The 17,290-nt window shown below is 41.7% G+C and overlaps 1 protein-coding gene across 1 annotated transcript in view; it reads right to left on the bottom strand.

Moving 5' to 3' along the window:
* Positions 1–17,290, bottom strand: part of LOC126094510 (unconventional myosin-IXa-like) — a 303,759-nt gene that overhangs the window by 269,111 nt on the left and 17,358 nt on the right. Inside the window, 2 exon segments of the mRNA XM_049908919.1 lie at positions 8,643–8,918; positions 14,597–14,846. Coding sequence (XP_049764876.1) covers positions 8,643–8,918; positions 14,597–14,846 — 526 coding nt within the window.

Raw genomic sequence — 17,290 nt, 5'->3', positions numbered from 1 at the left:
GTAACACATATTTTCAATAAGTTACCAGCAACCATTAAGAGTTTAGTTTCAGATAAGGCACAATTTAAACATAATTTAAAAGAATTTTTGGTGGCCAACTCCTTCTATCCCATCCATGAGTTTCTCAACAAGTGCAGTAGACCATTTTAATGAAAATTTATTATACTTTAATTTTTGACAATACTTGGTTGTAATAGCCAAGAAACTAGCAAATGTCTGAATGATGGATTTAATGAAAGCAGATGTAAGAATTAAACCTGTAAATATTCTATTCATGTGCATAATTTTACTGTTTATTGACTGAGGATCATTAAAATTAATTAAACTCAAGTTTTTCTACTTACATTTTTGTAATGTGTTTATCTGACATGTTCCACACCCAGGAGGATTCCCTCTTTTATGGGTCTATGGAATGAATAATTAGTCTAATCCAATCTAACATAGAGCTGTCCATGTGAAAAATAGACAATGCACAGATAAATACCTGCTACTTTTAATGTTTATCCTTGACTCTTATTTATAGTGATCGAGAAGGCAAATTTTAAATGGAACTACAAGCGTTTCAACTGGAAAGGCACGTTTGTTGGGATGGTAGGAATTAATAGAACCAATGCCATCTCTCCTTTGGCCCTCTCAGTGATGATGGTGGCCTGCACAATGTGCCTTTTCAGCTCTTTGATGAATAACCTGATGCCACAACACAATCTTGGTGCATCCAGGTTACATAACTGTATGGCAGGCACATCCATCTTCAGCTCTAACCTGTGGGATGGTACACCAACAGCTCTACTGAGTTTAGAAACTCTACAAGATATGTAGTTGTGTCATAACTTGTCATCACTGTATTGATTGACACATAGATGGTCATCTCAGAATGTACTGGATCAATAATTTTTTTTATTGATGTTTCCCACTGATTCGTTCTTAGGCGCCATGACTGCTCTTTCATATAACCACTCCTTGTTGCTCAAATTTTGTTGTAAGCTTTGAAAAACACCATTAACTTGGCCATCTTCCAAGCTTACAATATTAAAAAGTGACTTTCAAATTTTGTTAGGTTTTCCACAGCCATTGCCATGTGACCATCACTGATCTCGAGATGGTTTTGAGCAAAGAGCGCAGACACACTGTCATTGTAGAGCTGGACTCTCATATTAGTTGAGAGGTGTGACCTGTCTATATTTGGCCGCACTGGCAAAGCCTTGAGACATGCACTGATAACCTTGAGGCACACATTGATATCACCTGCAACAGTGCCTCACTCAATGACCAACAGCATCTGTTGGAAGTCGGTTGCATGCAAGACGATCACTCCGCCCACCAACATTCAGTTACCATGAGTGTCTTGCATGCTACGATTGAGCACCTCCATCACATGCTTGTGTGACATAGAGCATTTGCCCCTCACGATCAATTTGCAATGCTGCAACTGAGTGCCAAGGCATTTGCTCTTGCTTATACTGCAAGTGAGGGTTTCCTCACTTGCAAGGTTCACTGAGAATTTGAACACCGAGTGGGCAGTTCTTCCTCCACTGAGCGAAGTTGCAGCTACCACAGAGGACACAACAGCTACCACAACATTCCTGTCCTTGCACACTTAAGTCAGCAACAAATTCAATATGAATGCCTTGCCAGTAACCCCTGGTGTGTCCAAAAAATACAGACCCCTTTCTCCACTCTCCAATGACTCACAATTTTATTAAAATTTGCCTTTGCTCTGGTAAAAACTGGGGCTCAGTTTGGGTGACTTGAGCCTCCAAGTCTGCAGTGTCGTAATTGAGCTCCCTGGGCAAATCAGTGGACAACCTTCCCATCTGCTGAGAAATGGGCATGCCAAAATCAGCCATTTTCCCACAATTGAGAAAACTTTGTCCTCAGTAAGTTTTAGTGCTTCATTAAAATATTTTTTTCTTGTGGCAGCCTTTGCTCTCTCTTAGCTCCTGTGTGAGATCTCCTCCAATAATGTGGTTTTATATTTGTTCCAAAGCTGCATGGATTCAAGCACTTGCAGGTGCTAAATGTGATAGTGAAGAGCTCCCTCGACTTGGCCACTGACCAGCACAATATGTCATTATCTCATGCACTTACCAGAACATGGCTTTTTTCTGTCCATTGACTGTTTTGAGGGCCTGAAAGCTGATGGGTCCTTAGACACAGGTCAGCAGTAATCATACACAGTAACACTCAAAATATGTCACCTGCACAGTTTACATTCTGTCCAGGCATCTGACACCTTCACACCACAGCAGCCTTCAGTGGGGGCGCCCTGTACAAAGCAATTCCATTCTTTCCGTAATGCATACTACGTGTAATATTTTGACATTTCCACAAGTTGTCTGTCTGGCACAGATGGAAAAATGTGGTCAGGGTGGTCATGGACAGTGTCGTTACTCTACTGTGCCAGATGGCCTCTGTGCAGTACACATGCTCACTGTTGGGAAGGTGCACTGCAAGATATGCCACTGTCAGGTGGCTCTCGCAGCAAGCCCAATATCCGCCATACTGCTTCATTACTGCTCTCATATCAAGCCACTCTAAACATCTGCAATTCGTCTCGGGTTAATTTTGGCACAGCCCTACTGCTGCTGTCACTGCCTTTGTCTATGTACTTACAAATGTATTTAATTTCCTGGACCGGGTTACAAAACTTCATGTTAATGTGAGTATTAAGAGTTTTGGAAAGAAGCGGTGAGCACAGGATCACTCAAGTGTTGTCACTCAATAACAAGAGGATCACCACTTGTCGTAAGTCATTAGGATTCACATTGCCGTCATTCGCGATGGCGTCTTGAGGCTCATTCTTGATCTTCATGTACACGTCTACCACAAACTGGGACAGAAGTACACTACACTGCACCGACAAGTTGAAGTCATGTTCATGTAATATGTCATGTTCATGTAATATCAGGCAAAATGCATAGAAATCCATGCACAATACAAAACATGTTTTTGTTCAGGTTCAGTCACCCAGTTGCCGGATTCATTTTAGGGATACTGAACTGATAACTTTTGCCCTTTCCAGAACATAAGAGGATACTGTAGAGCAGCTTAGAAGCGGTGTGTGTCAGCGATCTGGGTGAGGGAATCATGCTGTGCAAGCATGACAATGTCCCTCAGGACTGTGGGATCAGTGCCTGCAACCACAACCTCGGCGTAACCAATGCTTTGTAGAGGCATTGGTTGCATGCTGTCCGCTCGGCACGCCATCTGAGTGGATCACCACCTCACAGCTCATCAGGCAAGTTTCCGAGGGCTGTTTTAAACTTTTGCACCAACACAGCAGGGTCATGCAACATTTTTTTGTATTAGAGCACAGTTGCCTGTTTAACTCCCTGCATAATTTGACATCAAGTATCTGTCTCCCTCTCATCATCTCCCATAAAAGTAAACTTGAATAATTGTGCTTGACTGTTGCATAGAGGTAAAAGTGGCCCTATTTTAGGGTGCACTTACCCCTGCACAATAAAAATCAGTAAAACCCTATGCATGGCGAGAATTTTATCTGCCCCAAAGGGGCAGTCTCAACACAAAATAATTCTTTTAAAAGATTGACCGGCTCCTCTAATGTGAGAATGATTACCTTGCCCCCACAGTGACACATTCTGTTTCCTCCTTCCATTTCAGTGCCCAACAAAATCTGCATGCTGTTTTTACAGTCAATACTGACAAGCCTGTGGTAACTAAAGTTGGATCATAGTTGAAATTTTTTAAAAACAGAGAGTCGGTGCATATCTGCCTATTCGATTGTTTCAGAGTTATGCTAAGAAGCCGTAAGTTCTGCGTGCTGCTGGTGTCAAGACACCGTCTCCTCTGCAGTCTCAGAGGCATGCTGAGAAAGGCACACTGAGAAGCCACACATGCTGAGTTCTCATGACATCTAAACCACAACTCTGGCTGTCTCTGGAGCACACAATGTGGTCACACATACTGCATTTTCCTGACACTGAGAAACCACCTCCTTAGCTATCTCGGTAGGACATAGAGAGCCCACAAGTTCTGTGTTAGCTTGATGTCGAGAAACCAATGCTTCTGTCTCAGGAGACACACTGCGAGGTGATGAGTGCTGTTGAGCTCAAGAAATTGCCTTCTCAGGCGTGTCAGAAGCACGCTAAGAGGCCATGGGTTCTGCAACATCCTGTCATGGAGCATCCAACTGCTCTGGTGTCTCAGCAGCACACTGAGATGCAACGCCGGCAGCATTCTGCTGATGTTCGAGTATCAGCCTGCACTAATAATTTAGCTACTCAAGCATTTACCTAACACCCCACCTGCTCTAATCTGTGCCGTTCAGTATGAAGTGACGATTCTTGCTGTCTATCTCCATAGTACAAGCTCTTTGTAAATTCTGCAAAAGATGTGACTTGCATTTGTGAGACGTTATAAATTTAAAAAGTTATACCTAAACTAAAGAACTGATGTTGAAATATACCATACCTGAAAAACCTAACCCAACAACTAACCAACCTAACCCTAAAATAATATAACTAAGTCAAGAAATACCTAGAAATACAAAACCAAAAACCTATTCAAAATGCAAATACCAAAACCCCATAAATAAGCCAAGTCGATGATGATATATAAAGGTAGCTGCAATCTGCAGCCAAATCAAAAACACAATCAGTAATTCATTACAAATGCTGTTTCAGTGCATGAAAGAAACAACAAACTTATCTGGAAAGCAAACTATCAAGATCCTAGAGACAAACAAAATCATCAAAGACACTATGAATATTCAGATCCAAACAGAAAAGCCATGTCAATTCAAGAATCCCGATATAATCTCATTCAAACAGACTTTCAAAACTTTCTACATGGTGCAAAATATTTTCATGTGAGGACATTACAACTGTATAGAGCTAGTGAAGTTACCTTACAGGAATATTTCTGTTGTCTTGCACTTATGTATGCACATATTTCATCTGTGAAAACAGTTAAAAACTAATTTCTATGCTGAACTTAACATATTTATTTGATAGTCCTACAGGAACAGTAGTCACATTGAACATCCCAGGAGAACATTAAGTTTCTTTGGCATAAAAAGTAATCTATGTGTTAATACAAGGTATAAGTTATCTCCATTCCAGATTTCATCCAAATCAGTCCATTAAAACACATACTGATTCTCTCTCTCTCTCTCTCTCTCATGCGTGCGCGCCCGCGCCCTCACTCACACACACACACACACACACACACACACACACACACACAAACTTTTGCATTTGCAATATATATAAGATTCCCATCTATATTATTATTATTATTATAGTCACTGGTAACAAAGCTACTCACTACTCTGGTGGGCAAAGGGAATTTGACAGCGTCGGAGGCAGGGGCACATTAAAGCGATGGAGGGTTTCCGAGCACACTGCACAACACTGGATAAAAAAATAATTTGCCTACTGGATTCTCCAGCAGCTCAGTGGAAACTGGATGTTGGCATGTAACACCACTCCACAATCAACTTTTAAATACAATATAGCAAAATTTTTTTCTAAACGGAGTACAGTTCAAATGTAAGACTGCAACTCGCAATGTGGTTGACACAGTTCGCACTGTTGTGCACAGCTTCGCCTCTCCCAGCAGAATAATTCTATGACTTATTTAGATGCAGACATCACACCAAGGTGACACGACAAGCCACAGTACTGGGTTGGTCAGGTTTTACATGTAAAACACTGTAAGCGGATTATGGTGATGCAATAGAAACTATTACTGGGAACCTGAATTACTACACACCTAGGCCTGTGAAGCTGCCAACACAACAGGAAAGCTGGGGCAATGGTGTAATCTTCAACAGTCACGTCTTGCACCTTCATCCTGTTATGACTTGAGGGCAAAAGCACTACAGTTTCACAAACAATAGCAGGACAGGCCTGCTTATATGCTGCCAATTTTAAACGGGCATTATGCATTCACTACCGGCAGCCAATTACGAGAGGAAATTTACTCCAGTCTACAAGTTGAAATGGGTCTATAAGCTGCTGTCGCTCTACTCCTTCTTCAGTAACTGTGGGTCTGTTGTCCGCAACTATGTCTTGAGCACTGCTGACTTTCTGCCTACTAACTGGTGGGCTTACTGCTGGCTATCTCCAGACCAGTGCTGGCTGTCTACTTTGGGATCCACAGTTTGAGCCTGGGCCATCTGGACACCTAGCCGCCATTGCATGTGCCAGCAAACACCCGTTGCTCGTCATCATCAGTTGTGTGAGCACTCATCACCACTGCAAGCCGCTGCTGTCCATGGTGGGGTCCACAGTTTGTGTTCTGCATGCTATAGTGCTTCCCACACTGAGCTGTGTATTCGTGCCAGTCTGCACAGCTGTCTACAGTGGTCGCCACTTGCCACTCTGGTTACAGGGCTCAAATCAGTACTACCACTGCAGTGCTGACCAGACTGCCTCACTTGAACACCTCCCGTTGCCCAGGGGAATGCCACGCACTGGCAGAGACAACAGACTACTGCCGAGCTAAACACACTTAACCAGTCAAGACCAGCCTGTCTCTATGAGCCAATGAGGCCGCCACCTGGTACCCACCCACCACACCTCTACAACCACGCCTAGGGTGGTGAACTGCAGGTCTTCCTAGCCCCTAGCAGCCCAGCTACACCAACCAACAGAGGTCATTCACCTCAACCTCGACAGTGTTGTCTTCAGGAGGTTGTACTATAAATCAAACATGCAGCCATCAAAGGGAATATCCATTACGATCAACGACTTTACTAATTAGTATCTGCTGAGTTGATTGGTTAGTTAATTTGATGGGGGAACCAAATGGCAAGGATATCGGTCCCATGGTCTGAGGCAGCAGAAACTAAGGGAGGAACAACACCTAGAGCACAGTCCATCAATGGGAAAGGAAAACTGTCAAACAAATAGTCAGAAGGTATACTAAGGAGGAAAAAACTGAGTACAGATGTAACCATATATATATATATATATATAAAAAAGAAAGATGATGAGACTTACCAAACAAAAGCGCTGGCAGGTCGATAGACACACAAACAAACACAAACATACACACAAAATCTAGCTTTCGCAACCAACGGTTGCCTCGTCAGGAAAGAGGGAAGGAGAAGGAAAGACAAAAGGATATGGGTTTTAAGGGAGAGGGTAAGGAGTCATTCCAATCCCGGGAGCGGAAGACTTACCTTAGGGGGAAAAAAGGACAGGTATACACTCGCGCACACACACACATATCCATCCACACATACAAGACACAAGCAGACATTTGTAAAGGCAAAGAGTTTGAGCAGAGATGTCAGTCGGGACGGAAGTACAGAGGCAAAGATGATGTTGAAAGACAGGTGAGGTATGAGCGGCGGCAGATTGAAATTAGAAATTAGCGGAGATTGAGGCCTGGCGGATAGCGAGAAGAGAGGATATGCTGAAGGGCAAGTTCCCATCTCCGGAGTTCTGACAGGTTGGTGTTAGTGGGAAGTATCCAGATAACCCGGACGGTGTAACACTGTGCCAAGATGTGCTGGCCGTGCACCAAGGCATGTTTAGCCACAGGGTGATCCTCATTACCAACAAACACTGTCTGCCTGTGTCCATTCATGCGAATGGACAGTTTGTTGCTGGTCATTCCCACATAGAACGCTTCACAGTGTAGGCAGGTCAGTTGGTAAATCACGTGGGTGCTTTCACACATGGCTCTGCCTTTGATCGTGTACACCTTCCGGGTTACAGGACTGGAATAGGTGGTGGTGGGAGGGTGCATGGGACAGGTTTTACACCGGGGACGGTTACAGGGGTAGGAGCCAGAGGGTAGGGGAGGTGGTTTGGGGATTTCATAGGGATGAACATTTGCTTTACAAATGTCTGCTTGTGTCTGTGTATGTGTGGATGGATATGTGTGTGTGTGCGAGTGTAAACCTGTCCTTTTTTCCCCCTAAGGTAAGTCTTTCCGCTCCTGGGATTGGAATGACTCCTTACCCTCTCCCTTAAAACCCAATCCTTTTGTCTTTCCTTCTCCTTCCCTCTTTCCTGACGAGGCAACCATTGGTTGCGAAAGCTAGAGTTTTGTGTGTTTGTTTGTGTTTATTTGTGTGTCTGTCGACCTGCCAGCGCTTTTGTTGGGTAAGTCTCATCATCTTTCTTTTTATATATATATATATATATATATATATATATATATATATATATATATATATATATATATATATATATATATATATATATATATATACCTAAAAACAAAGATGATGTGACTTACCAAATGAAAGTGCTGGCAGGTCGACAGACACACAAACTAACACAAACATACACACAAAATTCAAGCTTTCGCAACAAACTGTTGCCTCATCAGGAAAGATGGAAGGAGAGGGAAAGACGAAAGGATGTGGGTTTTAAGGGAGAGGGTAAGGAGTCATTCCAGTCCCGGGAGCGGAAAGACTTACCTTAGGGGGAAAAAAGGACGGGTATACACTCGCACACACACACATATCCATCCACACATATACAGACACAAGCAGACATATTTATAGAGGGAAACATTCCACGATGCGAAAAATGACATTTAGATGACATTTTATATATATATATATATCAAATATTAATCTGAATTATGTTGCTGTAATTTGTAAGAACACGAAGTAAATTATCAGTTCTATGAAAGGAATGTCAAGAATTATAACCAACCTCAAGTACAGGACCAGCACTGAGTATTGTCTGCTCCACTCCACTGCCATGACACCCCTTTTGACTGAGTGCTGTCAGATGATGGAGTAGAAAATTTGTACTTTCCGTTTTTCCAGAACCACTTTCACCACTAATTACTATGCACTGATTCCGCCTTTCTTTTAACATGCAGTGATATGCTGCATCTGCCACTGCAAATATGTGTGGGGGCAACTCTGGACCCAACCGTCGGTTCTGATACAGTTTAACATACTTCGGATTGTAGATCGGATGAAACTGAAACATAAGATAATGATTCTGTATTGCAAACTGCATTCAAACATGTCATAACATGAAGTACCATTTGGTCTTAAAATGCCACAGGAATAATAATGAGATACTGAGAAGACTCTTAAAAATTTGTAATGCATAGCTCAAAAATTATAAAATATATCCAATTAACCAACTACGGCTATTACACAGTCGACAGGGATACAAATTCTAATGTTAATTTATGAGACCAAGAGATGCTACTGTTAACTTCCTTTAGATGACATTATTCAATGATCATGCAGTTTATTAAATTTGGAAACTTAATATTATTTTCAAAAAGATGCCATAACAGTTATAATAATATACATCAAGCTTTCAAATTTAGTCAGACATGTGACCTATTTTCAAATTCATCGACTACATAAATAAAAATGTAAATGTTCATTTGCTCAAAATCCTAAATCTCTTTAAGTTCTTTACCAACTGCTTTGAAATTTTCACAAATATTGCATTTGAATAGGCACTTATATATATATATGGTTATAAAAAAATGTAATTTATAAAGGCGAAATGATATTACCATAAATCTCAAAAATTCTTGAGGAATTTACTTCAAATTTTTACACAATACACCAATGATATATACATGAAAGTTGTATTTATTGCTTATCAGCTTATGATTAGAATATTACTGCAAATATGTATTTGCTGTAACAGTAAACAAGGCTCAAGTTCAGAGAGAGGGGAGAAGAGAACATGGACTGAGGGATGGGAGATAATGGACATAAAAAGTGGAAAGGAGGAGATGGACAAAGAGAGACAAGCAGGAGAAGATGGAGAGAGAGAGAGGGGGGGGGGGAGGAGGCGGACACAGAGAGGGTAAAGGAAGAGCAGATGTACAAAGAGAAAGGGAGGAGGAGAAGATGGACAAAGAGATAGGGAGTAGGAGATTAGCCTGTACATCAAATGGGCTTTCCCTTTCCTTTCTTTTTCATTTAACCAGACTGAGTAAAAGCACCAAGTGACCAGGAACAGATAGTCACGATTGATAATCGTTGCAGCTCCAGTGTTAAGTAAGCAGACGTGCAATTCTGAAAGAGGGTGTTTGAGTGCTTGGCCTCTACGAGACGTAGTGTCACCGCCCCACAGAGTATTATGGGCATTAAAGTTCCCCAGTAAGGGGAAGGGGGCTGGCAGCCGTTCCTGTAGCTCTAACAGTTCTTTGTAATGGAAAGGTCCTTCTGGGAGTAGATAAACATTACAGATTGTCATCCAAACTGACAGGTAGACACTAACAGCCACGGCCTCTTGTTCAGTGGAAGAGGCTTCTGCTCACTGAAAATACTGAGCGCATGAGAGTACAAACCCCACTGGACACTCTCTCAACATTAATGCAATTGGTCCAGCAGTGTTTGTAATTTTTCAGAGCAGGGGGATGTATTGCTGTAAACTGCATTTCCAGTACTGCTATGCCAATTATGGAACAAGTATCCAGTAAATGACGGAGTTTGACAAGATGTCAATAGTAGCCATTAGAGTTCCATTGAAGGAGCATTGGAACCAGGTCTCAGAAAGTGGAAAATAAGGTGCATAGGCTCAACCTTTGCAGGGATGGAGAGAGGAACACCTGAAGTCTCAGAAAGTAGTTTATCTTCCTTCTTATCCTTGTGAGACTTCAATTTCTGTGAAGATTTTCCTCATTTTATCTTCCAGGAGCGAAGAGGACCATCCTTTCTTCTGCTCGCAGCCTATGGCTGCTTGTCCTTGTCTTGAGAGGCGAGCAGCTCGACATGTGTCCTCATCCCTATCGCCGCCAGAGGATGACTGGGCATCCCTGGCTGCACCAATGGTGTGGGAAACACCTGTGCTACAGGTGCAGGGGGCATGGGAGCTGCACTCCCTCCCCAACTGTGGGGCAGACCCCAGAATATGAGCATGATCAGGAGGTGCCATGCAAGACCTTTTCATCAAGTGAGGTTTGGACTGTGGGACAACAATCGCAAAATTGGAGACCACATCAGTCAGATGAAATCACTCAAACTTTTTCTTTGCATCTTGATAAGGTGGGCAGTCAAGTGTTTTATACTCTTGATTTTTTTTCTCCCTCTTAAACACTGAACACTGCAGTGAACAAGGAGGGTGTGGTTCCGGACAGTTGACACATTGAGGGGTTTGGTCACAAGGGCCACCCCCATGGGATGCCAACCCACATGCCTGACAGACATCCTCTTTAGAACAGTGGGAGGACATGTGCCTGAACCTCCGGCACCTAAAACATCTCATCAGAAGAGAATAGTAAGGCAAACCTATAAACCATGACCTTAACCCTCTCAGGCAAAATACTGCCGTCAAAGACCAGGATGAAAGCTCCAGTGTCCACTCTATTATCCTTGGGTCCCTTCTGGATGCTGTGGACAAAACTGCACCATGCCAGATTAGTACACAGCTCTTCATCAGTTTGTAGAGTTAGGTCCTGATGGGAGATAACATTGTGAATTCTACTGAACTGGTGACGGGTTCATTTTCTATTTTTATGCAGGCCTGCAGTGCCCATGATTGGTTGGCATATGTTGTTTTGATCAGTAAAGATCCATTTCTCATATTTTCTATTGCTCCAACCTCCCCAAACCGGTCTTCAATATTTTCAACAAAAAAAAAGTGGCTTCATTGTAATGAAAGATCAGCTATCCGTTCAGGAATAAATCAAGAACTCAGCAAACTGTTCACTCCCATTTCTACTCACCTGGCTCTCGTCTTGAGGCATGGCCAAAAATGGAAATGCCATAAGACTGCAAGCCTCTGCATTAAAATCACTGTTCCTGATTGTTGAAACAGATGTGTTGCCACAGCCACCATTACGTTTGATCCATTTCACTGCAAACCATCCGCCCCAATGCCACTCACTCTGATCAGAGGCTGTCCCCATGGGTGCCACCCCGCCAAGGTAAAGGCCACCTAGCACAGTAGCTGTTGCCCGGAGTCTGGGTACATCAAAACTGACAGACACCTACTCCTTGGCTGACATGGGGAGGTTACAGCTCAGGCATCAACAGTGCAATCCCTATGTTGTCAGGGGGCTACCACCGAGAGTGTACATGACAAATCCACCATGATGGACTGGCTACCATGCTGGATTTCGGGTGCAAAGGTATATCCACTTGTTTGGTAGGTGCAAATGATAACAGTGCACAGCGGAGAGTTAATGCACCGCAGTAAAATTTGGAGGCTGGAGGTCAAACCCAAAATGGGGACAAGAATTTAAAAAGCCAAAAAAGGTGTGATGGGTGTGTGAGGGGTGAAGGGGGGGGGGGGAGGGAGGCAGAAGCAGGAAGATCAAAAACCTTCAGAAGTCCAAAGTATAGTCAACATACCAAGGTAAAAACATAGCCAAATAAAAAGACTCCTATAAGTCGCCTCTTACAACAGGCAAGGAAGGGTCACAGATCTATTCTAGCCCCCAGACACCACATGGGGTATCTGCAAGTAGACTTCAACCTCTTTTTCCATTCTTCTGTAGATAATTTGGGTCAATATTTTACTACCATGACTTATAAGATTGATGGTTAAGTAATGTTCACAACAATCAGCATCTGCTTTCTTTGTACTGGAACTATTACATTGTTCTTGAAGTTTGAGGATATTCTGCCCACCTCATACATCTTGCACACCATGTGGAATAATTTTGTCATGGCCGACTCTCCTAAGGATATCAGTAGTTCTGAGGGAATGTCATCTATTCCACAGGCCTTGTTTCCACTCAGGTGTTTCAGTACTTTGTCAAATTCTTCTCACAGTACCACATCTCCCATTTCATTGTCATCTACTTCCTCTTTCCTTTCTGTAATATTTTCTTTATGTTCCTTTTCCTCCCTTCTATCTTTTAGCTTCAGTTTCTGGCTTAGTATTAAATTTCAATCTGAGCTCTTTATGTTCATACAGCTGCTTCTCTTTCCTATAAAGATGCCTTTAATTTTCTGAAGGCAGTATCTATCTTCTCCTAGATGTGCATGGTTCTATACACTTTCATTTATTCTCCAGCCATTGAAGCTTGGCCATTTTGTACATTCTGAAGTCTCATTGTTTACATGGTTGTATTCCCTTTTGCCTGCTTCGTTTGCTGCATTTTTTGTTCATCAATTAAATTTGATACCTGCTGTGATATCCTACGATTTCTCCTACGCCTTGTCTTTTTATTTACCTGATCCTCTCCTGCATTCACAATTTTGTCTTTCAAAGCTGCACATTTCATCTTCTACTGTGTTACTTTCCTCTGTACCAGACAATCACTACCTAATGCTCCCTTTGAAACTCTTAACAACTTCTGGTTCTCTCAACTTATCCAGGTTTCAACTCGTTAAAGTTCATATCTTTTTGGAATTTCTTCACTTTCAATATGTAATTCAAGTGAATTAATTATGTTCAGAGGCCTCATCTGCCTATGGAAATGTCTTACAGTTTAAAATCTGGTTCCAAAATCTGTCTTACAGTCATATTGTCAACGTGAAAACTTCTGGTGTCTCCAGATCTCTTCCATGTACGCAACCTTCTTTCATGATACTTAAACCAAGTGTTAGCAATAATTAAATTATGTTCTGTGGTAAATACCATCAGGTGGCTTCCTATTTCATTCCTTTCTAACAGTCCATATTCTCCTACTATTTTTCTCTCTCTTCCTTTTCCTATTATTGAATTCCAGCCCTACCTCACAATCAAATTTTCCACTCCCTTACAATGGTACCAGAATAAGCGCTTAGGGAAGTTGTTATCAGCTCACCTGGATGGTTTCAGAAAGTGTTGTATGGAGTATACATGGGGAGTTCAATCTTAGACACAATTGGTGCTTGCTGAAAATATGTTGTTTCCTGCAGTTAAGTTGTTCAGTATCCAGAAACATCATTACCATATATGAGTACAATGTACCCCTTAACAACATATTGATGGAGTGCGGTAAGCGTACAGTTGTGCACGCGTGTTCTGCATCCTTCTTCTGGATTAGCACCTGCACCTTCTTACAATCACTTACCGTTTTTTAGTATTCCAGAGATCTACAAGAAACAGTTTGAAAACAGTCAATTGTTCATATTTGATACAGAATATGACAGGTACATAATCACATATGGTGGCCTTCCGTCTGTCTAGTGGCGTAGACTGATTTTCAATTCCTTGTTCAATTATTTATGTATCCCCCCCTCCCCCCAAATGACAACTGAAGGAAGCATCTGGAAAGCAGATTTTGTTCCATTAACTCATTTTACATAGACCCAACATTTTTTTTAAAGATTTTTTTGAGAATTTATCAGGAACGATCTCACTTTCGAATTAACAGCTGACTTCTAACAAAATTGTACTTTTGCTGTTTTGACCAAGAAATTTGGTTTCATTAAAATATTTCTTGCAGCTCTCTCAACCGACAAATGTTTCTCTTAGATAGTACGGCAATTGTTGAGTACTCACGAGACTGATCCATGAGAATGAACACATGTCACAGTGAAAGCTGAGATTGCTCACAGCTCTGGAATAGGAGCGTCTGTTTTCATTATATTGATGGGGAGGAAAAAGAACAAACACTGACTTTTCTCCCCCCCCCCCCCCCCACACACACACACACACGCTAAAAAATAAAAATAAAAAAACCCAACAACAACAACCTATGATTATTCAAATTTTTGATGGATGATAGAAAAATACTCAATTTGAATTACCTTAAAGGGATTGAGTGCAATAAGTATGGACCCTACATAAGTATATATATGCCCTCCATTGAACCTTGCCTTCAGGTTATCTAAGAGTGTTTGTTCATTTAAATCTGGTAACTGGCACAGATCAGGATATTCCCGGTCCTTTGGCTGATACAGAAATCTGTAGAAATAGTCCCGAATAAGTTGTGGATCCATCGTGAAAGTGTCAGTCCATAATGCATCATTGACTCGTTCTTTTTCCCTAAGGTAGAACCTGAAACAATGAAATTTCACATTCAACAAATGGTACTGCTCCAATATAATTATAAAACATCAATGATTGCAAAAAATTATGCAATAACAGTAAGAAACAAGTATGGCACCTGACAACTTAATAAAATTTGGTTAACCTTAACAGTCCTGCCCTCAAACTGCAGAAAATGTACATATCTTTATCATAAAAAGCTGAACTCCTAGGGCAGCCATTCACTTCTTACTACAAATCTAATGCTGACAATTGACAGATTACTTCTCTGAGACATCATATCTCATGAAATATTACAGCAAATGCAAGTGAAAAATTTTCCTTTTGCTTTGCCTAGCTGTTAATTTGGTAAGATTTGTATATTTCTCCCGGACCCATAACATCCAATAGAGTTGTATTCTGAACACCCGAAAGGATTGTGTATCTCAGTTTCCCTGCAAGAGCCACTTCCTTTCTGATATGTAATTTACATTACCAGTAACCATACCTAACGATAATTCTGTTCATGAAATGTAACATTCTGTCAGTACATATTTCAATAGAAACACAAGTGTGTGCAACTTGCTCACCTATATACATCACTTTTTGGTAAATGTCTCTCTGCCAGACTCTGTTTTGATGGGGTTCTAGGTTGCAATAAAATATTAACAAAACAGTTTAAACTCACCAGTAACCAAAACTTTAGAATATCCACCTCAAAATACATGTGTGAACACCAAAGCAAAACACAGCTCCAGCACACATTTTCATTTTATGTTGTTATCCCATTCCATTCTTAGTTGGCTTGAGGACAGTTCTAGTGTTATTCACTAATTTCATTATTCTTTTCTTGAGCCACACAAACCTGTTAAAAATGACTAAACACAAATGCGCCTTCCCCCCTCCCCTGCCCTTCCACACACAAACATACACAAACAAACCAAACAAAAAAATACTACAAAAGTGAATTGCAGAGCAGTTCCACATACAATGTCAAGAAGACACGATTATTACTTACTAATCAAATAATCATACTGTTATTAAAGATTCCTCCTCATTTGACATTTAACCTAATCATCCATTATGTATCTTGTTTAAGTTGTATCTCAGGTTCCACTGGGTGTCTGGTACATAGGATTATAAGAACGTCACCGATTTCTTAGAGAGAGGTGAATCTAGGTTTTCATTGAGAATATGTAAGCAGATATGTACTAAACTCTTAACATTCCCAACGAGTTTCAAAGCAATTAAATTTTGTTCCTTGTTTAGGAGCTGATAGCCCTGGAATTGCACTAGCAAATCCCCATAACAACAACTTTCGGTGTACCGTGTATGCCTGAAACAGGGTGGCACATGGTAAGTCACCTGATTGAATTCTGACCCTACAAGTCTACTATTGGGGCAATAGCTTTCAAATTGTGCGCCCAACTTCATGCAGCTTATGGAAATTATGCCAGATGTCGTTGCAAGTTCATTGCTTTCATTGTGAGTCCGCCATTTCAGTTTGGCGGACAAAGGACGGTTGGCCATCACACAAAAGACGAAGATTGTGTTACTGTTCGCAGTGACGAACAGCGTTACATTAACACAGAGAGGGTTTCGTGCTCATTTCGGCACACGGTGGGCTCCCAGCCCACAGACAATATGCAGATTACATCTAAAATTCAAAGGTACTGGATCTGTTTTGGAGTGTCAGCAGCCACATGCACATACCGTACGTTTGCCGCAAAACATTAAAGCAGTTCGAGTGGCTTTGACTTGTAGTCTGAGTAAATCAACTAGAAGAGCCAGTACCGAGTTGGGAATGACTGTAGTATATAAGGTTACTGCGAGAGACAAGCAGCGTAGACTGCAGTTTGCCTGTTTGGCAATCGAGCAAGACCAAAAGGCAGTGCTACACAACACATGGTTTTCTGACGAAGCTTAGTTTTACGTGAATGGTGTTGTGAACAAACAGAACATTTGATTCTGGGAACGCGAACCTCTGCGAATAATCCACAGGAAAAACACCTATGGGGGGAAAGTGTGAAGTGTGGGTATGGGTCGTGATGTCAAGCCATGGAATCATCGGCTATTCTTCTTCGATACTACAGCAACCAGTGAATGCTGTTTGCACATGCTGCAAAACCATTTCTTTCCTCAACTCATGGCTTCATGTCTTCCATTGCAGACACAATGGTTCATGCAGGATGGAGCACACCCCCATACTGCCAACGATGTACTTGATTTCCTACACAAAAGACTGGGTCTTAAGCCGTCGGCACATGGACAGTGAATCTGAACGTTGAGCGTTGAGAGTGCCAAGTTTCTGACGTCATAGCGTGGAATAGCACGTTCGGGAATATTTCCGAACGTGCAGTGCAATATCTGGCATGTCAGATATTCTGAGCGTGCGTCTGAGCATTGACCAATGAGATGGCACAATGCCGCCTACGTCACACGCACGCTGTCTCCCTTCAGTACAGAGTTGTGAG

This window comes from Schistocerca cancellata, chromosome 8 (genome assembly GCF_023864275.1).
Source record: "Schistocerca cancellata isolate TAMUIC-IGC-003103 chromosome 8, iqSchCanc2.1, whole genome shotgun sequence".
Lineage (NCBI taxonomy): Eukaryota > Metazoa > Arthropoda > Insecta > Orthoptera > Acrididae > Schistocerca > Schistocerca cancellata.
The sequence above is the reverse complement of the archived record's forward strand: the minus strand, read 5'-3'. Positions and strand labels throughout refer to the sequence as shown.